We start from the raw sequence: 27,162 nt of genomic DNA, 5'->3' as shown, positions 1-27,162 counted from the left end.
ATTAGTTTTACATAATCAAATGTTTGGAGGATATTGGAGGATGGTTTGGAGGATATTGGAGGATGGTTTGGAAGATATTAGAGGATGGTTTATCTGATACCTAATAATAATAGTTAGTAGCAAAAAAAAATCAAAAACTGTCTGTCACTGATGCATATAAACTAAGGATTACACTAACGTTGAACTGTTTTGAAAAGTCTGAGCGAAAAAAACAATGTAAATTCAAATAATATATTTTAAAATAATACTCAAAAAGCTAAGTTTAAAACAGAAGTAGCGTAAGAAAGTTGATAAAAAAAAATACAAATGAGTGTTTTGAAACACGTGTCAAACTCACGCGTAAATAAGGGGTCGTCCATAAAGTACGTACGCTTTTTTTCGTCCACCTCCCCCCTCCCCACCCCGCATTTTGCAATACGCTTTTTTGAGTACCCTCCATCTCCCTAAAAGTACGTAGCTTTTAGGGAGATGGAGGGTACTCAAAAAAGTGCAATGCAGACAATGATTTTTTGGTATTTTGGCACACTCTGTCCCAAAGTTATACTCAATAAGTTAGTATAAAACACTTTATAAAGGCACATTAAATTTAATTTGTTGTTCTACAACGACCCGCTGCGCGAAAGGGTTAACTAAAAAAATCACCCCAACTTAGAATAAAATACTATAAAGCTAATTAGAGCTATTTTGCACATAAACAACAAAAAAAAGCCCTATCAATCGGAGCATCGGAAAGTGTACTTTCAGGCCGAATTAAAAAGATTTTATGGTCATATTGAAAAATTGTTATATTAAATGAAAAATGGTTATTTTAAAAAAATGGTTATATTAAAAAGGATATTTTGTGGTCAAAATTTTTTTTTCAAAAATATTCTTTTCATATATTGTTGGAAAGATAATTTAATGCTGATTCATATTCATATAAGAATGAAAAATCTAATAAAAATGAAAAATTAACGAGATATGGTTATTATTTAAACTTTTTAGATTCAATGAATTTTACAGTACCCATGAGCATTAAAACATTTGATAATACATTCTAGTTAATCATTCATGTTGAAAAAGGTTTATATTTTTATTAAACGTTTTAGTAAACAATATTAAGTAATAGCTAAAAATAATATGATTGTTTTAGTATTTTGTGTTTATTTAAGGTGTAAAAAGTGTCGTACCTAATTTTTTACAGAAACAGTAATAGACATTATCTAGTAGTTTATTTTAGGGGTCGTCCACAAATTAAGTCACGCAATTTTTGACCATTTTAAATCCCGAATGACGTAATTTATGGACAACCCCTTACTTATTTTGAATTTCTTTTACTCCTAATAGGGTATTGTGGTTTATCCTCTTCCGGCTAATTGCCATATAGAGGCCACATACCAAGTCCCGCGAAGACAAGTTCAGCTCACTAAAGAGCATCATTACTCGCTCCACTGACTAAAAGTAAGCAAGTTTAAGAAGAACGAAGTAAGTTAGAGTGAAAGTCAGAAGAAGTCGAGTTAGAAAGATAGTATAGAGAAGCGGAAAGATTTTGCACTGGATGTTAGAAGTTAAATTAGTTTTACTAATTAATGTATTTGCATAAACGTAATCATCATTGCTGATGACGTTTGTTTATATTTATTATCTTTCACTCCTAATATAAACTTAGATTTTTAGTATTTAATTAAATTCAAATCTTTAATGGTCAATTTATTAATCTAATAATATAATAGTTATAAACGTAGTTTTAGTCATTGTGGTTATAACATCCTTCTTGTAATGATTACTCCAAAGTCATATTGTCGGTAATCTGCATTTTGTAGATGCAAATATAAAGATTTATTTTTAAACGGCTCAAATTGCCGACGAAAATATAAAAAGAAGACCTCTTGATCTATCTATGTCAGAATCATTTTATAAAGTTTGTAATTGGTTTAGAAGGGGACGCAGATAATGAGTTGTGCACATTGAAGGCGCTTCATGTACCAACTTAATGGAAATGGTGAAAACGTATATTCAAAAAAATAGCTTAAAAAGAAATTAAAAGATTATTACGGTAATCTTTATTATGTAAGGTAACCTTATCCGGTTACCTTATTACCGTAACTTTGCTGAGTTAAAAGGTCAAGCAGATGCAGTTTGTTTTAAAGATATAGTATCTTATCTTACTAATAAAATAAAGAAGATAATATCAATAATCAGCTTATGATATAGTAAGAGCAACATCAAAGATTTTTAAATCAGATATTAGGAATATCCCTCATAATATAGATGAATACCCTACTTCAGATGATATAGTTAATTTGCCTTTTCCCTTATTGCTTTTTATTATTATTACCCACGCAATACAATATGGTGTTTGTATGGACAGAAAAATCATAAAATTCGCAGTTTATAGTTTTTTTAATTTCTCATTCAATTCGTGGCTTGCTCTCACATTAATAATAGTTTAGTATCCAAGGAGCAAGAGTCGGTGTCACTTGACTTTTCTGAAGTTAGTTTTTAAAAGGGCCGATATCTTGATTAACCCAAAATATTTCACAGAACCTAAAATTTTACTAAAAACTTTATTAAAACCTAGTCAAATTATTGCACCAAATGATTGATACTATCTCATAAAGTATTATTTGCTAATTGGTTGCCTTTTTAAAAGCTCTAAAGAGGTTCCACTAAACGCAACATTTTGTCTAATTACAAATGAGGAATTTGATAGGTGATGAAAACAAAACAATCTCTAAAGATGTAACATAATGGTCAAAAAACAACATCTCTGTTTTCGATAACACATCAACATAAATTTACTTATGTAGTATATGAGACAGTATTAGATGATATTTTAAAAGAAGAGCTGCTAAACATAAAATAGCTGGTTACCAGTTATTCAAAGAGAACTATATAAAATAAATTAGAGTTAAACCAAATGTTAATTATTGAAAATAAGTAAGACCAAAATCATGTTTGTGAAACATCTAATAACAAGAAAGTGAAAAAATGTTGAAAATTTTAAGCTTAGTTATAATGGAAAAAATGTCTACATTGTATAGACCATTTAATTGAAACTAATTTGACTAAGGAAAATTAAAGTTTGCCAACTTATCTCTTGTTATTAACAAGAGATAAGTTGGAGATAAAAGAGAAGTAAATTAAATCAGAAACTAAAGATCAATATCAAAACAAAAATGGTTTAAAGAACAAAATAAAACACTTGCTGCGCCGAATTTTGGTACAGTTATAAACCATAGAAATAATACTTCTCCGAATTCATTGTTAAAAACGCTTATAAGAAACTGTGATAGTAGTTTACAATCACAAGCTTGTCAGTGGAGAATTGAAAATGAAGATATAAGATATGCTCATGAAAAGCTTAAAGAAAAAGTTAACTGTTATACTAAAAAATGTGATCATGTTATAAATCCTAAACGAATTATTTGTTTACCGGTTTTTGTTTACTGAGTAACTGTTTACGGATTATTTGTTGCTGGTTGTTGATGAGTTGTGTATTAAGATAGCTACAAAATGATCTTTTTCAAAATCTTTCTGTACAAGAAGTACCAATAAAACTTTATGTATGGAAATAGTAGATGGAAGTAGTAGATGCAAAAACTTAAAATCAAGCAGTTAGTTTTACCAATGTCAAGGTTTCAAAACTTTAACAAAAACTAGCGAAATAGATTTTGTTCTATACACAAATGAAGACTTTTTTGTGCAATCAATCAAATTCGAAAATGAAAACTGGTTCAATAAGATTTTATCTTGTTTAAATACATTTTATTTTTAGTTTATGAATAAAAAAATGTTTGAAAGGATGTAAAAGTGTGTAAAAATTATTACAAGAAACTAATATTTTATTCTATTTTTTTTAATATTTTCTTTGTTGGAAAATGCAGAAATAATAAATTTTTATGTTTTACTTAGTTGCTAAAGCATTTAGGATAGTTAGTTACTAAAGTTAGTTACTTAGTTACTAAAACATTTACTTAGTTGATAAAGCATTTACACAACATGAAAAATCCCCATTTCTTTTTTTATTTTTTTGTTTTTTAGTTGAACAACATCGTTCGGTGCGCTTAGTATTATCTTTTTTTCTAATATGGTTTTTTTCTAATATAGCATAGTATTTATTTCCAATATAAATCTAATATAGTGCAAGTTTTACTCCAATAATATAGTTTTCAAAATTTTGAACTTAAAAATTTAAAGGCGAGGAATAAGATACATCCAAGTCGATTAGGACGATCTCAGTTCTTTCAATATTTGACATTTTACTCAACTTATTTTTGTTAATTTCTTCTGCATACATACAAATACCATTATGCAAGTTGTTCTGTTTCTACAAACTTCTCAAGTTCGTTTTCAGTTAAAGTACTTTTTATTGCTTTTTGAAAAATAAGTTGAAACGAGGAAAGATTAATCTCTCCGTTATTAACAAGGATATCTCGCATTATAACTTTAAGTGCACTTTTTGCTAGAATGTGCGTCCAAAGTGACCCTACAATAGCTTTTCATATTTGATCAATAGATCAATAAAGATGATCCAAAAATATGGGTTCTAAGTAACTTAATGACATTTCTTCATTTGCTAATTCCATACCAACTAAAACAAATAAGTATTGGATAATATGCAAGCTTTAAGACCTAAATCAGTAATGTCTCCAATTCCGTTTGGAATTGGTGTTTAATTAAACGAACCTTTTGGTTCTAAGTGGCTAGTTGATCATCCTTTAAGTTTTGAATTCTTTATCACATTGGATGAAATCCTTTGCTTCAAACAATCTACCATTGAGGCAAATGACATCCTTAGTCTACAAAAAAGGCTGCCATCTGCTGTTAAGTGGGTTGCTAATAATGCAAAACACAGTTTTGCCATACTTTTTGGAAAAGGCAATCTGAAGAAGGTAGGTTATCTTACTTGTCTTCTCGATTAGCTAACTCTTATATAGAACGTTGAAGCAAGATAGCACTATTAAAAGCTGAATGAAACAGCATGCCAAATCAATTTTGCGTTCTAAGGCAAAACATATTACGAAAAGAAAAAATAATTAAAGCTTTGACGTGATCTAAAAGAAAAACACAAAAAATATTACAGCGAGCGGGTAATATTAGCGGAAAAATATTACAGCGGATTTGTCACTAAAAAGCTGAAAAAAAAGTTTTTAAATTAAATGAAAAGCATAAATTAAGGCAACTCAAAACTAAGCATAATGCCGATATTTTGACAAATAACAGGGTAATTACTAGTTTAGAGAATGATTTGCTCCAATTTGAGGAGGAAAGAAATGTAATTATGCCAGAAGATGAAAAAAACATTTTTATTACAAATAAGAACCATAGTTTATAAAATGTTGTGGCTTAAGTTAGGTAGTGAAAAAAGTTTTGTTAATAACAACAAATTGTAAATCTAATCCAGCTGCTCTGTTTTGCAAAAGAACAGATTTTATTGGAGTTATCTTGCCCCTAACGTTTTAAAATCAATATATGCTCCATTGCTATCCATTAAAACTCGTTTAAACTTTATTGATAACCAGCTTAAAAAAATTTCTACTTTACTTGTCATAATGCTGTTTTCATTTTCTTTTTGCGCACTTATGTTAGTTTGATTTATTCAGAATTGTCTATTAGTGTAAATAATTGCTAATTTTCTTTATCTTTTCTTTATTTTTTAATCTTTTATTTTTTTACTCATAAATTGGTTTATTTGAAATCAACAAAATTTAATTATAGTTATTTATATTTAGAAGCAGAAAAGAATGAAATAGCTAAATTTTAGGATATCAAATTTGTTTAACCTTGTATAAATATGTTGTTACAAAGTGTATTAAAATGGTCTTTCTGTATTAAGCCAAAAAATAATTGAAGCTTAAAAAAGGTAATGATTTGCTTTGTTTTTTCTAATATTTTATGATAAAAATTTATTTTTTAAATGGTTTTTTACTAATTAAAAGTTGTTTCAATTTTTTGTTTTTTTTAGCTAAAAGAAAGGAAATTCTTGGTAGGATTTTTATTGTTGTAATAAATGCTCGTTGGTATATATATGATAAATTGTAATAAATTGTAAATTGAGTTTAAAAAGAGTAATTTTTTTTAGCATAGACTTGTCTAGGAGTAATTTTTTGGTTTGGCGCCGAAGCCACCCTAGATCTAAATCAAAAAGGGCTTTCCGCATATGGGCCCAGAATAGAAGTAAAGACCTGCTTCATTTTAAATACTAACCTCCAGGTGACAGAAAGGATGACGGAGGATTCAGGGATATAGTTATTAAAAACTATACATATACTTATTAAAAAGCGTATATAGATTCACTTAGTTGAATCTGTATACGCCTATTGATAAATGTATCTATAGTGTGTATGTATATATTTATTATGTTGATATTTATATATAATCTTTTTGTATATTAAGTTTTTGTATATAGTTATGAATTTGATTTTTGAATGAAAAGTTTGTGTTTTATAAAAATACTATTTATTATTACAAGAAGATAATATTTAAATTTTTACCCACCCTACCCGATGTGTGAGAAGTGAAGAACTTCTAAATAATATCCTCTTACACATCTTCACACCGCATGGCATATGCGGTAACACCATGATGAACTTAGCAACTTGAAAACAACAAATAAAATTGTGGATCAGTTGCATTTTTAAGACTATTCAGCTTATGCTGTACATAATCAATTCTTTCTTCTAAGAAAATGTTGTCTGGGAGCAGTTGATATTCCCCAAACTGATCATAAACACAGTTTACATTATCTCCAATTAATGTTTTCAAAGGAGGAGATTTGTTTACAAAGTATAACACTGATTCAAATTTAACAGATTTCTCAATTTGGATAACAGCTGCATGTTCAACAACAGGGTCAGTTAATGGAAAATGTCCTTTTCCATATAGATAGACTGCCTGCATGAACCGAATTGCTCCAGATTCAATTCTTGCCTCCTCACATGGTAGAAAGTCTTTATTTCTCATTGCTGTACGTGTTGCGAATCCAATCATAACTTTTCCTTTGTCAAAAAATAAAGATGGATTAGTGACTTCACGCAGTAATGAAACATACTCTACTAAAATAAACCTCCCCAAGAGACTGTTGTGGTGAAAAGTAAAATCATGGAAAAGGAATTCCATGGTTTTACTTTTCACCGCATGAATTTTAGATTCTTCAGATTGAAGAGTTTTATTTAGAATAGAAAACAATGGTAATGGAATGAAAACAATTGTTTGCTGCTATTTTACTGTCAGGAAACATTTTCCTGATAAGAGGATGTGATGCACTCAAATAACATTTTTTATTTGAGTGCATGTGATGCACTCAAATAACAAATGTTCTAAAATAAAACCAGTAAATAAAACTTCTGCATTTGTAACAGATTTAACTTCAGTGTTTCCACTTGCAAAAAAAGAATTGATTTGTTTAGTTGATGCCTTTTGCTGCCTTCTTATTCTGAGGACCACCTATATGTCGGTAATATCCAATAGCCCTTGGTGGTGGATATTGAAAGAATAGTCACATATCTGATATAAAAAACAACGATCAATTATTCTGTTACCAGCCAAAGTTAATATTAAATTCCAATTAAAAATTTATTGTGACAAGTAAATAAGCAGCTAAACTTAACTTTATTTATTAAAAATTGTAGTAAAATTTTGATTTTTAACATAGCATGACTTATATTGAAATTTCTATATATTGAAAATATTGTTTGACAATAAAACCTTAGCAAAATTGAAATTACATTTTTATACTTACTATGCTTTGAATTCATTATAATTTATAGGCTGAATAAAAGGAAATTGTGTGCTCCAAGCATGTTTAAAAGAACAAGACGAATGTTTTCTTTTCTTTGGTTCATTCGATGCCATTGATATAATAAATTTTCAAATTAGTACAACGATAAACGATAATTTTCATTTACTCGACTAGATTATTTATTTACTAGTCGAGAGGGAAACATTGTAATAGCAGAGCTAATCGAGACGAGTTCCCTTCGTACCGAAGTACTACTCATACGCTGAGTAGGCGGAGCGGGGATTGGTTCAAATCCCGGCTCCGCCTAATCTGCAATCCTGCTGCTGCGGCCAATAATCAATCCGAACTTTTAGCAGCGCTTTAACCAACTGAGCTATCCCGGCTCAACCGAAATCAAAATAAACTTTTATTTTTAAGACTATTAAAAACAAATAAATTAATTATTTAATTATATAGTTAATTTTATAAATAAATAATTTACTGTATTTTCTGTGAATTATTATTTATTATTAACTATTGTAAAATGCCTAGTAAATTTTTTTACCAAATCATTTTTTTTTTCGCAGGTTTTTAACTACCTTTGGTTTTTAAAAGTCACGCGTGAATTTAAAAGTATCCCGCGAATCGCGGGTCACTTGGGAGCAATGTTATTACTATTCATTGTTTTAAAAATGTTTTTTATATAAACTGTGAAACTCATTTCATTTGCTATTTCTATTAATTCTTTATGTTGAAAGCGTTTTCAGGTGAAATAGGTCGTTACTTTTTTGGTTATTACTTTATTTGTTGTATTATATTTTGTCTTGTATATTTATTTATTAAAATTTTAAAAGTAAAAAGATTTATAAAATGTTATAAAAATATTTGTGCATAACTGCCTACCAAAAAAATAAAAAAAGAATTCAGAAATGGAGGGCTAACCTTAGACAACATTGCTAACCATGAGCGAGATCTCGTCTCGTTCTCGTTTCTTGTGAGAAATGGGACTCCTCGTGAGAAACGAGAAATAGAAAATTCTCGCGAGAAGTAGAACGAGACTTAAATATTATATTATTTTCCAAATTGAAAGTTATTATAATTTACAAAATGCTTAAGGTGATTCCTACATAATCAAAAGTCAAAATTTTTTCAAAAATTGATTTTTTGGCAAATTAGATATTCAAATGTAAAATTTAACGTTCTTTCTCGTGGTATATTTTTTTTTTTAAGTTTGTTTATGCTTTTTACAATATTTACTATTTTATACAGGTAGGTATAATTTTATTGCCTAGCAATAGCGGCCATAGCAACCAATTTATTTTTTTAGTTATTATCTTAAATGTACCTTAAAACTCAAACTAGTACATCTCTTTTGCTATTCTAATGTTGCCTTGTACGTCCAAGTTGTTAAATATTTAATGATTATAAATTATACTGTTGCAAAGTGCAAACAGCAGGCAGGCTTTTTTATAATAATTTTTTTACTTTTTACTGTTTTCTAATGTGCTTGTCGAAATTATTTATCATTTTACTTAGATTGTAGTAAAATAATAAAGTTAAAATATGGGAAACCTTCGAAATAACAAAAGAAAGTCATCAAGAAAGGGTGTTGGTGGTCGTGGTTGTAAAAAACCTGTAAATATTGTAAATAATAAATGTGGTATCAATGGCAATAAAAAAAATGTAAATATTGAAAATATCACTAAAAAAAATTTTACCATTAAACCAGCTGAACATTCTGGAAGTAGTGATGATTATTTTTTATTTATAAATTTTAAAATACTTATGGAAATGATAGCAGTAGGAAACAAGTGTCAAGAATGTGGGAAAGCTAATGTCACAATATCTAATAGTTTGGATGATAGACGGGGATTTTCTCATAAAATTGTTTACTTTTGTGGAAAATGTAAAAATAAAAGTCACAAGTATACTTCACCTTTTAGTGCTTCTGAAAAAATGTATGGTTGTAAGCCAAGTGAAATTAATGTTCGATTGGTTATGGCTTTTCGAGAAATTGGTAAAGGGCACGAATCGATTAAAACATTTGCACGATGTATGAATATGCACTTAATATCTAATACTGCTTTTATAAATATTAATAATAAGTTATTTTCTGCATAAGAAAATTCTGCACTAGAAAGTATGCAAAATGCTGCAAATGGAAGAAATTGTCCTAGGTATACATTCTTGCCGTGTATTGATTGATGGAACTTGGCAAAAAAGAGGACACTCCTCGTTGAACGGTGTAGTGACAGCAGTAAGCAAAGGAAAGTGTTTGGATGTTATTATTTTATCAAAACATTGTAGACAGTGTATAATATGGGGTGGAAAAAAAGATACAACAGAATACACAAATTGGAAAGTTGCACAAAATTGTAAAATTAACCATCGAAAGTCATCAGGAGCAATGGAATCCTCAGGTGCTAATGATATATTTCAGCAATCTGTAAGTCAAAATAAACTAGTTTAATATGAGTATCTTGAAGATGGAGACACAGCTTCTTACAAAGAAGTTGTTAACTCTAAACCCTACGAAGCACAGTTTGGTATTACACCTGTTAAACTTGAATGTATTGGACATGTAAACAAACGAATAGGTTCTCGACTTAGGACACTAGTACATGAATATAAAAATACCTCTACACCATTTGGTGGAAAAGGAAAATTGACAAGCAATTTCATAAATTCAATAACAAATTATTATGATCTTGCCATTCGAAGAAGTCTAAATTTAAATTGCACTGACGATGAAAAAATTTACACAATGAAAAAGTGGATAGGTGCTATCCTTCATCATTGTACCAACTTTTCTAACTTAGATAAGCGCCACATATTTTGTCCACCAGGAGAAGAATCGTGGTGTAGTTACAAGAATAAAAAACTAAAAAAACACAAAGAGAGGATTAATTTACCAGAGTGGATGTTTCCTATCTTGTCAAAGATTTTCCAAGACCTTTCAAATGATAACCTTCTTCGCAAGTGCATCCACGGGGAAACTCAAAATGCTAACGAGTCCCTGAATAATATTATCTGGATGAAATGTCCCAAGCAAGTCTTTGTAGAAAGATCAATTCTACAGTTAGGTGTATACAGTGCTATTCTTCAATTTAACGAAGGTCAATTTGGACTTGTTAAAGTGTATGAAAAACTTGGAATACAGACCGGTGTCTGTTTTAATAATATATCTGAAAAAATGAACCGACGCAGCATCCAAAATTTACTTATTAAAACATCAGATAAGACCAAAGCAAAAAGAAAAAAACTAAAAGCCATCAAGAAGGGTTTATTGGATAAAGACTTACATAAAGAGGGAGGAGAAACTTATTTAAAAGGAGGATTTTAGTTTTAAAAACAATTTTTTTTTCTTGTTTTTTGATTTTCTACCATATCGTTTTTCAAGAAAATTGTCTCACGAAAAACATCATAACTTTTAAATTAATAGTGATAACTACTTGAAATTTTCAGGGCTAATTCATCCAGTGTACTGCTAGTGCCTGAGTTTTTTTCAAATAAATTTATTTTTTGTAAGTCGTGGTTAGGGAACTAAGATTGAAGGCCAAGTAGCAGATTTTTTGAAAATACCGTTGTTTTGAAGCATAATTTTTAGTAGAAACAAGATCTTTTAATAAAAAAAACTCACGCACTAGATACAGGTAGTAAGCACAAGTATACCAAGTTTGAAATTAAAATAAGCTTTTACTCATGAGTAATTGTGTTTCTAGTAAACTCTATTTTTTGGGGTTATTTTGACTCTTATAGGCCTATATGTGATCATCAATATATTTTAGGAGTTCGAAAATATATTTTTTTTACACATTCTGTACCTACTTTTGAAAAAATTAATGGTTCATGAATAAAAATAAACTTTTTTTGATTATGTAGGAACCACCTTAATAATTTGTTTTTTTAATTAATTAATATTTTGACTCCGTGATTTTAATAAATCTAACTAAAAATTTACTTTGTTTTTGACAAAAACAAATTAAATTTTTAATTAGATTTTTAATTAGATTTTTCAATTAGATTTTTTTTAAAAATCTAATTAAAAAATTTTAATTAGATTTTAAATATTTTTAATTAGATTTTAAATACAAAAACTTTTTGTATAAAATGGTGCACTTTCGACTTAATTTCATTAGTTTACCAGTGGAATTCAACTTGACACATATTGTTCATATTGAAAAGAAATATTCTTGCCTCATTTTAACGATCAAAAATGTCACCGAGAAAAAACAAAATCTGGAGATATTTTCAAAAAACAAGTGACGGTTTCCATCTTTTGTTTTCAAAAAGTCTTTGAAAACAAAAGATGGAAACACAAGCGGACTTCATCGTCACCTCGAAAAAAAACACAGCCAAGATTACGTTGAGTATTCTGAAAAAACTGACGACTCTCTTCTTCCTCCTCCTAAGAAGAAACAACGAACCATGGTCGAAATGCTTGAAACAAAGTCCAAATATGACAAAGACAATTCCATTCAAAAATAGTTTGACTCTGCAATGCTGGATTACTTTTGCACTGATCTGGCATCCTTTTCAGCAGTCGTAGGAAGAGGTTTCAAGAAATTGTTTGACATTGCAAACCCTAAACTGAGCCTTCATTACAGAACAACATATTCAAGAAAGCTTTCAATTTGGTCAAGAGAAGTTTAAGCTGGAATGAAGAGCATAATAACGGAGAAATCTAAAAAGTGCTGCATTTACTTCTGACCTTTGGACTTCTAGAGCTCAGGACAGCTACATCTCTTGGACTTTTCATGCTATTGACGAAAATTGGAGACTACATCGCTGGACACCCCATGTCCAACAGTTCCCAGGCAGACACACATGTATCTTAATTGAAGGAAAGCTGGATTCTTTCTTGAACGACCAGGCAAAAAACATGAAACTTGCAGTCAAATTGTCAAAGCACCTTGACCAATACTTGTGCAACAATCACATTTTACAATGTACAGTTCAAGACTCATTTGGAATGACTGCTGGAATGGATGATGCGTTGCAAACATGCAAAGATTTGGCTTCTTTAACTCACCAGTCAACAGTTGCAGAGTTGCTTAAATCAGAATCAGACGCTCAAGGAATCAATTTTAGACAGTTACGCCAATCTGTTGACACAAGATGGAATAGTGAACTGGATTGCATGGCTTCTGTCCTACATCTAAAGAGTGCAATTATCAGCTTATGTTCAAATTAATATATTTTTCTTCAAAGACCATCAGTGCATTACAGTGGAAATCAATTGAGGGAGCAGTAGAAATTTTGGCACCACTTAAAGAAGCTACAGAAACGTGGTCGGCTGAGTCTATTCCAACAATTAACACTGTCGCCGATTCTCTTTATTTAATCCATGACAAAATTGATCAATTTATTGAGACGGATGGAAAAAATGGCTACGGTGTCTTGTATGCAAAAAACTTGAAAAGCTGCATTGAGAAAAGATTTCTTCTTTGTCACACTGGAAACAGAAATGAAGGGCTATCCTTAGACAAAATTACTAATACCTCATTTCAATTGCCTATTAAGAAAAGGAAATAACCCAGAAATGGAGGGCTAACCTTAGGCAACACGAAAGTTTACTGATGAATTTTTAGAAAAACGACTTCTTCCATTTATTCACAAGTATCATGGAGACTTTAAGTATTTATTTTGGCCAGATTTAGCAAGTTTTCATTATTCTAAAAATTCTCTAAATTGGATGGACCAATATGTCTATTACGTTGATAAAGAATCCAATCCCCCAAATGTGCCTCAAGCACGACCAATTGAAAATTTTTGGAGAACATTTGGCACAGAAGATTTACGAGGGAGATTGGCAAGCTTCAACAGAGCAAGTTTTGATTGATCGCATTAAACTAAAACTACAAGAAATTGATTTAAACTTTTTACAGTCGCATATGAAAGGCATCAGAGCAAAATTGAGATCAATTGCAGATGGTGGTGTTTTTTCATATAAAAAATAATATATTTTCATTAAAAGATAAAAGCTTTATTTAAAAAAAATATAATAGTAGTTTGTTTTTTTATTTATAAATAAGTTATTGACGTTTTTATTTTGTCCGATAACTTCTGCATCACCCGTTATTATGTCTAATTTATGAACTATATTGCCAAGGCAATATTTTAAACTACTTTATTATTAAATAGATAACTAAAAGCAATACAAAATAGCCTTTGTTAAGGTATTTGTCAGAATATTGTCAAACAAACACATAGTAAATAGATTTCAAAAACGACTAAAAAGTCAATTATCTGAGTCGACTCCTCGTATATGAAATTTTTTTTATGATGCTTTTTAATATTTTATCTGTAATGATTTTAAAAATGTATACGTTTTTGAATTACACAACTGTTTAGAGAGTTTATATATAACCAGAGATATCTATTTCTTTTTTATTCAAGCAGAAAGTTATTTCTACTGGGTAAGATTAAAATATGATATTATTTTTGTAAGTTTGTATATAGAATACGAATGATCTTCGAGGTCTGTCTTTGATTCTTTATATAAAATTTCGTCGGAAAATAAACATCGTAGATGTTCGTCTCCAACGAACAAACAAAGTTTTTAGCCACATTCGTGAAAATTATTATACTTATTATAATTAAGGCGCTGTCAGATTATTTAATCAAGAGTGGTTAAGTAAAGAAGTAAACTACAAATTTTGTCTCCCTACGTATTAAAGTTAAAAAAAATAATACATATAACGTCCATGGGATTACTTTTTACCTCATCGGACCTTCACACAAAAAAAACCAAAAGTAAATTAGCTTATCTTTAACAGGGGATGGGGGCTGTGATATTTTCATTAACGTGAAGTAAAATTTGAAGTAAAAATAATTGATTTCGTTAATGTGAATAAAAACTTAAAATTAGGATATATCTGAAGAACGAAAACTGAAATAGAATTGAATATAAGCATCAAAAAACGAAAATAGGAATAGAATTAAGAATTATTAACGAACGAAAATTATTGAATATGAAAAAAGTTTTGATACAATAATTAGTTTTTTTTTGACAATTAGTTTACAAATTTTACATACTTGGTTTGAAATTGGCGCACATGTTTGACCATAACGATGATATTTGAAATGATTATAGAATGTATTAATGGACCACAAAACTGGTCACGTGCTTGTCATTACGTTAAGTATAAATTCAATGCGTCCAATCTTTTGTTGTAAAATAAAATAAAAATCTATAGATTCTTAAGAGTTGCAAATCAATCAATAACAGAATAATGAGTTTATCAAGGTTGTTGGCTGGTAGGAAGCGTGACAGTCCTGTATGGAAATTCTTCGTTTACGATCAAAAAACTGACAAATCCAAGTGTCTAGTACAGGACATAAATAATGAGGGCGCGTGTGGCGCATTTCTTGCCGGAAAAAATTCCAGTAACTTAGTAGCGCACATTCAGAGAATACATAAAGAGACACACAAATGTTACACGGATGAAAAGAAAAAACGAAATGCAGAAAAAATGTTTTTGAAACGTAAGATTGATGAAATCAATTCTACATCTTTCCGAAATAGTGGAAAGACAAAAACCCAGACAAAAAGAGAGAGAGCTTTGAACACCGAATCACCGCGTGGCCAACGGAATCAAGTGAATATCAAGTGCGTCAGGATAGCGTGATTGAAATGATTGTTAATACCAGCTATCCAATGGTATTGCTAGATCAGCCGTCGTTTCGAAAGATGATAAAAACGCTTGACCCAAAATTTAAATTGCCAGGTAATAATTAACAAAACTAAATTTTTAAATTATTGTTTTAGATTCATTCAATGCTAAACAATTTTTAAATGTTTACCTGTAATTATAGTATCATTAGTGTAACACTATAGTAACTAACTACACAAACTGATGTGCATTAAATTTTAACTGATTTAAATTTTATATTGCAGGGTCTGCAACACTGAACAAGCGGATAAACGAGCGTTTTCTTCGACAATCTGCACAACTGAAAGACTTGATAAATCATGCACGCAAAGTAACAATTTGTCTTGATGGTTGGACGAAGAAGGGTCTCACAGCATCGTTCCTTGGAGTATCTGCTTGTTTCTATGACACCACCATTGATAAAACACGACATGCTTTCCTAAACTTGATGGAACTCCAACATCCCCACACGGGTGAGATGCTTGCCGAATGTTTAAAGAAATGTCTTGACCAGTGGGGTATTAGAGAAAATCAAGTTATGTTGATTGTTTCAGACAACGGGTCTAATATGGTTAAAGCCATCAGGCTCTTACAGGAAGTGCATGCAGCTAAGAAATCTGACGAATCTGAATCTTATGAGTTTGAATCTGACGAGTCTGAACATGAAACTGATGAGGAAGAGATCCAGTCTCAGTCAGAACAAACTGATTTATTCCTACCAGATCATATTCCATATCGTCGAATGCCCTGTATGGCTCACACACTCCAGCTTCTCATAAAACAAGTTTATGAACATTATAGTGCAACCATCTTAGAAACGAGACAAGTTGTATCAAGAATTAGGAAATCGAGTGTGGCAGTTGAGAAACTTATTGACAAGTGTGGGAAGTCTGTGATAACTGACTGCACCTCAAGATGGAACAGTACATATCAGATGATTGACTGGCTGTTGAAAATAAAGACATCGGTGAATGAAGTTCTTACAGAAATTGGTACATATTATTTTATTATTTATGTTATTAGTGTATATAAATTGTTTTCGGAATTTTATTAAATCTACAAAATTGTGTCTTACCTTATTTAAACTAAAAAAACGAAAATGTTAATAAATTGTAAGTTCAGTAGTCATTATCATTAAAAAACAAGACAGGGCATATAGTCTTTAAATTAGGTTTACTAATAACACGGAAAGACTTTACCCTGCCTTTTAAATCACATCACAACAGCATGGAAAAAAGAGACGTATATCAATGACAATTATTAGTTATTACAATTGTTATTAGTAAACTTTAATTACAGATAGTTTACTTAAATTTAGGAATCGACACATTCAAAGCAAGTGAATGGGTTCGTCTTCAAAACATTTCTTCACTTTTGGAACCATTTGCAGTACAAACAGATATACTTCAGACCGATGCCCAGTCTCTTTCACAGGTTCTACCATCTATACTCAATTTGGAATGCCATTTACAAGAATATCCTACCAACAAGTCTTTGACAGCGAATCTTCTTGGAGATCTACGTCAACGGTTTCAATCAATTCTGCAGCCGGACTAAGATACGTTTAATCCTCTTCCGTCTGCTGCATGTTTGTTAGATCCAACCATTGCTGTCTTTATACTCACACCGGAAATGGACACCTTGCTCCATGCAGCAAAGATGTATATAATAAAAGTTTGTGGAGTAGAACAAGAATTACAAGCTGTTGCTGAGTCAAATGGATCTGAATGTGAATTTGCTGCCATAAAGCGCTTTAAGTTCTTGTCAAATAAAATGTTTACAAAAAAAGAAAGATTTATAACCAAGACAATATTACTGTTGCAAGTCAGCTGTCAAGGTATTTGGTTGACATAAGCGGTGATGAAGCGCTGCCAAGTAACGGCCTGCTCTTTTGGAAACAAAACAAAAGCAAGTATAGCAAGATTGCAATTTTGGCTGAGGATTTACTGTCGGCCCCAGCATCACAAGCGTTTGTAGAAAGGATTTTTTCACTTTGTGGAATTTTAACTGTTGGTCGCCGCAATCGAATGAAAAAATCATTAGAGATGAGAGTTTTTATGAAACTGAACAAAAACTTGTAATTATAATTCAACCAGATATTTTCTTTCAATTTCAAAAAAAAATCTTATTATAACTCAATTGAATCATTGAATGACTATTTTATGACTATTTGTATGGTTATTTGCAGAGTCTTCTATCAAAAAGTATCAGAAATCTTAGGGAACTTTCCTAATTGATCATTTCATCTTGGGTTCTATGAATAAAACTACTATAAATATTCCAGTCACAACTGATTTACTATTATTAGTCAGGTTTTTTTAGTAGTTGTCGTTTTTCAGGATCTTTAGGCAGTTTATTGAAAAGCTTTTGGGGTTTATTGGCAAAATTTTCACAGGGGAAGCTGAAAAACAAGAATATCTTTATAAAATCAATTTTTTTTTTAAATTATTATTTGTAACAATATTGAAAAAATTTATTTTTTACAAAAAAAAATTTTTATGGGATTTTGTTACCAGGAACAAAGGTGGGGTGTTGTTTTGGCTTCATTGATATTTAAGTTCTAAATATAATTTCAATTTCCAATTTTACTTAGTTCTTGAAGCATTGATATAATTTCTAATTTTAATTTTACTTCTTTTGAATCAGTTCTGATTAAATTAATTTCAGTTTAGTTCTTATGATTTCAATCATTTTAATTCTTATTTCAGTTTCTAAATCAGTTCATATTTTACTTCTATCAAATTTCACAGCAATTAGTAGTCCTAACGACACATTTTTTTGAAATAATTAAAGTGCAATCTTGAAGTGTATGAATTTGGGTAACTTGTACTTGTTGCATTCATTAAAAAAAAAAAATCTTATGGCTCCGTCCGGATCCTTGAAAAAAAAAAAAAATTACCCCACCCTGGGGTAAGTTGGCGCAAACTATAATAAAGATTACAAATGTATTAGTGAGTAAAAATTTATAAAAATTTTTTAATATTTCTATGAGCTAGAAGCAGTTAGTAATTCGAATATGAAGCCAAAACAATACCCCACCTTTGTTCCTGGTAACAAAATCCCATAAAAATTTTTTTTTGTAAAAAATAAATTTTTTCAATATTGTTACAAATAATAATTTAAAAAAAAAATTGATTTTATAAAGATATTCTTGTTTTTCAGCTTCCCCTGTGAAAATTTTGCCAATAAACCCCAAAAGCTTTTCAATAAACTGCCTAAAGATCCTGAAAAACGACAACTACTAAAAAAACCTGACTAATAATAGTAAATCAGTTGTGACTGGAATATTTATAGTAGTTTTATTCATAGAACCCAAGATGTAATGATCAATTAGGAAAGTTCCCTAAGATTTCTGATACTTTTTGATAGAAGACTCTGCAAATAACCATACAAATAGTCATAAAATAGTCATTCAATGATTCAATTGAGTTATAATAAGATTTTTTTTTGAAATTGAAAGAAAATATCTGGTTGAATTATAATTACAAGTTTTTGTTCAGTTTCATAAAAACTCTCATCTCTAATGATTTTTTCATTCGATTGCGGCGACCAACAGTTAAAATTCCACAAAGTGAAAAAATCCTTTCTACAAACGCTTGTGATGCTGGGGCCGACAGTAAATCCTCAGCCAAAATTGCAATCTTGCTATACTTGCTTTTGTTTTGTTTCCAAAAGAGCAGGCCGTTACTTGGCAGCGCTTCATCACCGCTTATGTCAACCAAATACCTTGACAGCTGACTTGCAACAGTAATATTGTCTTGGTTATAAATCTTTCTTTTTTTGTAAACATTTTATTTGACAAGAACTTAAAGCGCTTTATGGCAGCAAATTCACATTCAGATCCATTTGACTCAGCAACAGCTTGTAATTCTTGTTCTACTCCACAAACTTTTATTATATACATCTTTGCTGCATGGAGCAAGGTGTCCATTTCCGGTGTGAGTATAAAGACAGCAATGGTTGGATCTAACAAACATGCAGCAGACGGAAGAGGATTAAACGTATCTTAGTCCGGCTGCAGAATTGATTGAAACCGTTGACGTAGATCTCCAAGAAGATTCGCTGTCAAAGACTTGTTGGTAGGATATTCTTGTAAATGGCATTCCAAATTGAGTATAGATGGTAGAACCTGTGAAAGAGACTGGGCATCGGTCTGAAGTATATCTGTTTGTACTGCAAATGGTTCCAAAAGTGAAGAAATGTTTTGAAGACGAACCCATTCACTTGCTTTGAATGTGTCGATTCCTAAATTTAAGTAAACTATCTGTAATTAAAGTTTACTAATAACAATTGTAATAACTAATAATTGTCATTGATATACGTCTCTTTTTTCCATGCTGTTGTGATGTGATTTAAAAGGCAGGGTAAAGTCTTTCCGTGTTATTAGTAAACCTAATTTAAAGACTATATGCCCTGTCTTGTTTTTTAATGATAATGACTACTGAACTTACAATTTATTAACATTTTCGTTTTTTTAGTTTAAATAAGGTAAGACACAATTTTGTAGATTTAATAAAATTCCGAAAACAATTTATATACACTAATAACATAAATAATAAAATAATATGTACCAATTTCTGTAAGAACTTCATTCACCGATGTCTTTATTTTCAACAGCCAGTCAATCATCTGATATGTACTGTTCCATCTTGAGGTGCAGTCAGTTATCACAGACTTCCCACACTTGTCAATAAGTTTCTCAACTGCCACACTCGATTTCCTAATTCTTGATACAACTTGTCTCGTTTCTAAGATGGTTGCACTATAATGTTCATAAACTTGTTTTATGAGAAGCTGGAGTGTGTGAGCCATACAGGGCATTCGACGATATGGAATATGATCTGGTAGGAATAAATCAGTTTGTTCTGACTGAGACTGGATCTCTTCCTCATCAGTTTCATGTTCAGACTCGTCAGATTCAAACTCATAAGATTCAGATTCGTCAGATTTCTTAGCTGCATGCACTTCCTGTAAGAGCCTGATGGCTTTAACCATATTAGACCCGTTGTCTGAAACAATCAACATAACTTGATTTTCTCTAATACCCCACTGGTCAAGACATTTCTTTAAACATTCGGCAAGCATCTCACCCGTGTGGGGATGTTGGAGTTCCATCAAGTTTAGGAAAGCATGTCGTGTTTTATCAATGGTGGTGTCATAGAAACAAGCAGATACTCCAAGGAACGATGCTGTGAGACCCTTCTTCGTCCAACCATCAAGACAAATTGTTACTTTGCGTGCATGATTTATCAAGTCTTTCAGTTGTGCAGATTGTCGAAGAAAACGCTCGTTTATCCGCTTGTTCAGTGTTGCAGACCCTGCAATATAAAATTTAAATCAGTTAAAATTTAATGCACATCAGTTTGTGTAGTTAGTTACTATAGTGTTACACTAATGATACTATAATTACAGGTAAACATTTAAAAATTGTTTAGCATTGAATGAATCTAAAACAATAATTTAAAAATTTAGTTTTGTTAATTATTACCTGGCAATTTAAATTTTGGGTCAAGCGTTTTTATCATCTTTCGAAACGACGGCTGATCTAGCAATACCATTGGATAGCTGGTATTAACAATCATTTCAATCACGCTATCCTGACGCACTTGATATTCACTTGATTCCGTTGGCCACGCGGTGATTCGGTGTTCAAAGCTCTCTCTCTTTTTGTCTGGGTTTTTGTCTTTCCACTATTTCGGAAAGATGTAGAATTGATTTCATCAATCTTACGTTTCAAAAACATTTTTTCTGCATTTCGTTTTTTCTTTTCATCCGTGTAACATTTGTGTGTCTCTTTATGTATTCTCTGAATGTGCGCTACTAAGTTACTGGAATTTTTTCCGGCAAGAAATGCGCCACACGCGCCCTCATTATTTATGTCCTGTACTAGACACTTGGATTTGTCAGTTTTTTGATCGTAAACGAAGAATTTCCATACAGGACTGTCACGCTTCCTACCAGCCAACAACCTTGATAAACTCATTATTCTGTTATTGATTGATTTGCAACTCTTAAGAATCTATAGATTTTTATTTTATTTTACAACAAAAGATTGGACGCATTGAATTTATACTTAACGTAATGACAAGCACGTGACCAGTTTTGTGGTCCATTAATACATTCTATAATCATTTCAAATATCATCGTTATGGTCAAACATGTGCGCCAATTTCAAACCAAGTATGTAAAATTTGTAAACTAATTGTCAAAAAAAAACTAATTATTGTATCAAAACTTTTTTCATATTCAATAATTTTCGTTCGTTAATAATTCTTAATTCTATTCCTATTTTCGTTTTTTGATGCTTATATTCAATTCTATTTCAGTTTTCGTTCTTCAGATATATCCTAATTTTAAGTTTTTATTCACATTAACGAAATCAATTATTTTTACTTCAAATTTTACTTCACGTTAATGAAAATATCACTGATATATATATATATATATGTATATATATGTATATATATATATACATCTATATATATATACATATATATATATATATTTATATATATATATATATATATATATATATGTGTATATATATATATATATATATATATATATATATATATACATATATATATATATATATATATATATATATATATATATATATATATATATATATGTATATATATATATATATATTTATATATATATATATATATATATATATATATATATATATAAATATATATATATATATATATATATATATATATATATATATATATATATATATATATATATATATATATATATATATATATATATATTATAGGTTATAGCAAGCTTGTTACAACCAAAATTGGTTAAAAAAAGTTTTAGCCAAAATGATAAAAACAATGGCAACTGAATTAGTAAGAATAGCTTGGCAATATTATATTTTTATAAAAATAAAATAGTTAGAATGAAATTTTAAATGTCGAAATGTAAGACAGTTTAGTTGTTTTGTAAGTTGATATGAAAATGGTAGCAATATTGATTTTATAGTAATGGAAATAAATTTGTATTATATGTATAGATTACATAAATAATTGTACCTTTGTTTTTGTATTGTAATTATATCTGGCAAGTTTATTTTCAATGTTTATATTTTCATGTTTCATAAAGTAAAAGAAATGTTTTCCTTCCTGAGTTTTAATACCGAAACTATTAGTTTACAGAAATAGATAAAATAAAAATAAAACAAAGAAAATAAATAAAATAATTTCAGTATATCAATAGTATTAAAAAAAACTGAAATAAAGGTTTTTGCTGTGTTTGACCGGGGTTTCTGTGAATAGATTACGGCTGATATTTGAGCTAATTAGATAATCATATGTCAACTGCAAGGATATGTGAATGGTATAATGGTAGCACATTTTTTACGACGAAGAACAGTTTGTTTTGCATCGTTTTCAATAAAATGTCGTGAATAATTATTAAAAAAAAAATTTTTTAAGTATAGTAATGTGACATAATTTGGAATGAATATACATTTGTCGGAGTTTTCTCATAAACTTTATTTGGTACTTCCGTGGTACTTTTTTATAATTTTTATTTACGTTTTCATTTATCAGTTGATTAATAAATTGATATATATTTTTTTCTATTATAAATTTTTTTCCTTACATGGTAAAGCATTTATGTTATTGATGCAATATTTTTTCAATAATCATTTTATTAAATTGTATATGGTAGCATAAGTTTTTATGTTAAGTCATCAATAACACTGCAGCAACGTTTATAATTCATTTAAGTATAATTAGTTTTTCAAATAATTTATCACAGGGTGTTATACATTTTTTTTTAATTTGCTGTGGAATATATTTATATACAGTTGTTAAATGTAACTCAAATGCAACATGAAATCAAAAAAGAAGTTTTAGTTCACGATCATTGAAAACTTTTTGTTCGTTTGAATAATCATGATTGTAATAGTAAGTGGATATTTATTGTGATTTAAAAATTTAAATTATAGTATTGTAGTCTTGCTATATCATAGTTGTTTATAAGCTATTCAAGCCTAATAATATCAAATATTAACCATAAAATAACATTTTTTAGATCTTCTTTAGAGTCAGCACTTGCAATTACAACTGATGATAGTAAGTTTGCACAGCGTTATAAATTGTATCATATTGAGGCTTCAGTTCTATTCTTCTTCAGTTCTTTATTTTTGTATTTTATTTTTTTAATATGTTATCTTTTAATACAATTTATATACTGTATTGAGTCAGCTTGTTATTTTTACTTGTGTTTTTAGTTGCCGAATGCTTGTTTGTCATGCACAAAATATGGCACTCTGCATGGTATGTTATCAGAATGTTATCAGTAAATATTTCTAATCTATATTTTTGTTGGAAGTATATATACTAGAAATTGTGAAAATATTCAACTTTTTTTTACTTTATAAAACTAGTTTAAAATTGGATGAATGTACAAAAATGCAGAAGAAAAACGATACATATTAAAGAAGAGTATTATCTTGGTGGCGTAATGAGCGATCTACTGAGGCAGAATGAACTATTGTGGAGGAGTTTGAATCAAATCATTGTATAATAATAGTTTTTTGTTGCTTAAAAACATTATGAAATTCAAATCTGTTTTTTAAAGTGATTCATACAAATTATGTCAGAACAAATACTCATGCGCCTAATACAACTTATTGCCTTTACAGCGACTTTAATTTAAAGTAGTACCTTAACTTGTTTGTAATAAATAAAAGTTGCAACACTTAATTTAAGTCTTGAATGAAAAAAAGGTCTAGCGAATCTGCTAAAAAGGAATCTTTAAATAATTATCCATTTAATCGTTCCAATTGGGTTCATTTGAGTTTCAGAGCAAATTAACAGCGATACATTAAGTTTCTCAAGGAAAATATTACAAAAGCGTACAATAAACCCCTCAAAAACTTGAACACTCTATTAGCCTTGAAGCTAAAAATGTAGCAAACATGTTTAGCCTTGGCAATCGAAAAAAAAATTTTCGAAATCCGAAGCTTTCATAACATTACAATACTACAAAGAGTCATTTCAAAACAATTAATGTTGTTGTCTGTTAAACCCCGCAAAATCTGAGCTGGACCACATGAGAAAAAAGTATCTTGATAATATAAATATAGAAATAAAAACTAAATTAAATTTGAATCAGTGGAAAAGCGCCTCCGAAGCAATCCAGAGGTTTAAAAATATACCAGAAAAAATATTGTGATTTTTTCCAGTTAAGTAATTAATTTAGTTAATTTTACCCCACTATTATCAGCAAAGAGAGCATTGAGTTAAAAACCATTTCAGAAAGTCCTTGCAGTTTTTTAAACGATTTGTCGAAAGGAACCTTAGCACACAACTGTTTTGATATCGCAATGGACTGTTTTGATGGTGTGGAGGTTTGTGAACTAGTGGGCCTATATATACTAAACTCTCTATAAACAATGATAAATAAAGATGACATTGGATTATACTGTGACGACGGTCTGATGGTAATTCGTAAACTGGCTCGCAAATTGATCGTTTACAAAAAAATAAATTTGAAGTTTTTAAAACGATTGGTTTTAAAATAGTCATACAAAAAAACCTACTTGCAGTCAACTTCTTAAATGCATCTTTCAAAAAAACTTTACCAACCTTTTAAAAAACTAACTGAAAGGCTACTTTACAATCACGCTGATTCCAATCACCCTCATCAAATCGCTAAACAAATCCCAATCTCCATTAGTGACAAATTATCACAAATTTTTTCAAATGAATACACTTTTAACCTTTCTATATCACAATACGAAGAAGAACGAAGAAGAAACGGCTTCATTGATTTTAATTTAAAATATAACCCTTAAAAAAAGAACAAAACCAAAATACAAAAAATAAAAGTTTGGCTCAACCCCCACACAGTGAAAGCATTTCTACCAATGTTGGATACATTTTTCTAAAGTTAATCGACAAACATTTTTTTATATCTTCCCCTAAAGAAGTAATTCAATCAAACCACAAACACTCCTTCACAAACAAAAAACCGAAAAATTCAACTGCCCTTTCCAAATATATATGGCAACCTCAAAATAACACCCAAATTTACCTGGTCAAGAATTAAAAAAGTTTCCGCTTACAATAACGTCACATAAAATGCTTACTAAAAAACTTTTTATAATTTCATACAAAGATACCCTAGCATTAAACTGTTATTGGAGTGAAACTGCTACCGGAGGAATTTTCTATAGTAAAATGAAAAATAAAAAATGGTATCGAATCAAAACGAGCGTAAACAAATAAGTTGACTTATGTGATAAAAAAGCAATAATATATCTTCGAGATATCCAATGCAAATCCGCGTAACTAGCACTGGATAATACCGTCTAAAAATTTTATGTATATTATTTATAGGCGGTTTTTACTCTATGAGCTTTGTAGCCGTAACAGTACATTTTTTTGAAAATATTAAAATGTAGTCTTAAAGAGTATGAATTTGCGTAAATTATAAAGTTTTTTTCTATTAATTTGGGCAACAGCTTTATCCTAAAATTTAATATTACTTCTAGCTGGTACCAACAGCCATAACAATAGCCCACTTTTTATCTGCCTAAAAAAAACCTAAAAAAAATTTTTATTTTGCCTTTTTTTGTAAGAATAAATTTTTTCAATATTGTTAATAATTAAAAAAAAAATAATAATAATTTTATAAAAATATATATATTTTTCCATAGCAAATGCTATGAGCCAACTTACCCCGTGAAAATTTTGCCAACTTTTTTTCAATGAACAGTCTATAGATCCTGAAAAACGGTAACTTTGAAAAAAAGTCTGACTGGATACAGTAAATCAATTATGACTGGAACTTTTACAATAATTTTTTTTTCATACGACTAACTATTTTCTTTGTAAAGTAAAAAGCAAGCGATGTTTCAAAAGATACGTTTTTGTTCAAAAAACGCATAAATCTCCCATGCGCATGCGCGAATTCTGACAATACTATAGTGAATGATGAAATGGTCAATTAGAAAGGTTCTGTGTAAATTTTGTCACTTTCTGATGAAAGACTCTGAAGATAAACGCAGTTCGTCAACTTACCCCTGCGACCAACTAGCCCCGGTCTCCCCTACACTTATTAAATTTTAAAACAAATGTTGTTATGACATGAAATGAAATACTTTGCAATGACATTGCAAGATGAGGAAATATTTTTTTTAACGGTGAAAAAGTGAAAAATAGATGACGTGGCCGATGACACGGGTTTCGAAGTTATCAAAAGAAAACAAAAATAATATTTTTTAAGTTTTATTAATTTATGTTGCTTGGATTGTTTGTATAGTCTTTATTTTAGTGTGTATTTTTGTGTATTGTTTATAATGTCGTTTGTTTTTGGGCAATTCCACGCTCAAGAGTTATTTTGATAAAATGAATAAATAAATTCAAACAAAAACCAAGTAATCATTGGGTTGCCATATGCTTAACAATTTTAAATTTTGATTAATAATGTTATTTGTGTTATTTTTTTGTTTTAAATTTCAAATTAAAGTCATGCGTCATACTTTCTATATAATATTGGGGTCAATATTAGGGCCTCTGCTTTTCCTTGTATACATCAACGAACTAAACACCTACATTAATAATGTTTTAACATACCATTTTGCCGATGACACTAACCTGTTAATTGTTGAAGATTCGTTTGAAAAACTGCAGTTAAAAACTAATGAGGCCATATTTTCTGTTATTAATTGGCTCAGAGCAAATAAAATTTCACTAAACGCTACAAAAACTAAAATAGTTGTCTTTAAAACCAAAAAACAAAAAAACAAGGAACAATGCATTTTTAACATTAATGGAA

General features: G+C 29.7%; 3 protein-coding genes and 1 long non-coding RNA gene across 5 annotated transcripts in view; 2 read left to right on the top strand and 2 right to left on the bottom strand.

The window, feature by feature from the left end:
• LOC136092418 (neurogenic locus notch homolog protein 1-like) overlaps nt 1–27,162 on the bottom strand; it is a 69,412-nt gene that overhangs the window by 21,941 nt on the left and 20,309 nt on the right. The window lies entirely within an intron of this gene.
• On the top strand, nt 14,064–23,944 carry LOC136092225 (uncharacterized). Its single transcript, XR_010644278.1, has 5 exons — nt 14,064–14,121; nt 23,183–23,282; nt 23,410–23,450; nt 23,609–23,654; nt 23,765–23,944. It is a non-coding gene; the product is annotated as an uncharacterized LOC136092225 (long non-coding RNA).
• On the top strand, nt 14,959–16,411 carry LOC136092224 (uncharacterized). Its single transcript, XM_065819985.1, has 2 exons — nt 14,959–15,432; nt 15,603–16,411. Exons 1-2 carry the CDS (start codon nt 15,339–15,341, stop codon nt 16,409–16,411), a joined length of 903 nt encoding a protein of 300 aa, XP_065676057.1. The 5' UTR covers nt 14,959–15,338.
• Nucleotides 16,911–21,042, bottom strand: LOC136092428 (E3 SUMO-protein ligase ZBED1-like). The gene is made up of 4 exons (XM_065820665.1): nt 20,846–21,042; nt 19,929–20,675; nt 19,487–19,602; nt 16,911–17,117 (listed from the first exon to the last, which is right to left on the bottom strand). Exons 1-4 carry the CDS (start codon nt 20,937–20,939, stop codon nt 16,911–16,913), a joined length of 1,164 nt encoding a protein of 387 aa, XP_065676737.1. The 5' UTR covers nt 20,940–21,042.

The sequence above is a fragment of the Hydra vulgaris genome, chromosome 15 (assembly GCF_038396675.1).
Source record: "Hydra vulgaris chromosome 15, alternate assembly HydraT2T_AEP".
NCBI lineage: Eukaryota > Metazoa > Cnidaria > Hydrozoa > Anthoathecata > Hydridae > Hydra > Hydra vulgaris.
The sequence above is the reverse complement of the archived record's forward strand: the minus strand, read 5'-3'. Positions and strand labels throughout refer to the sequence as shown.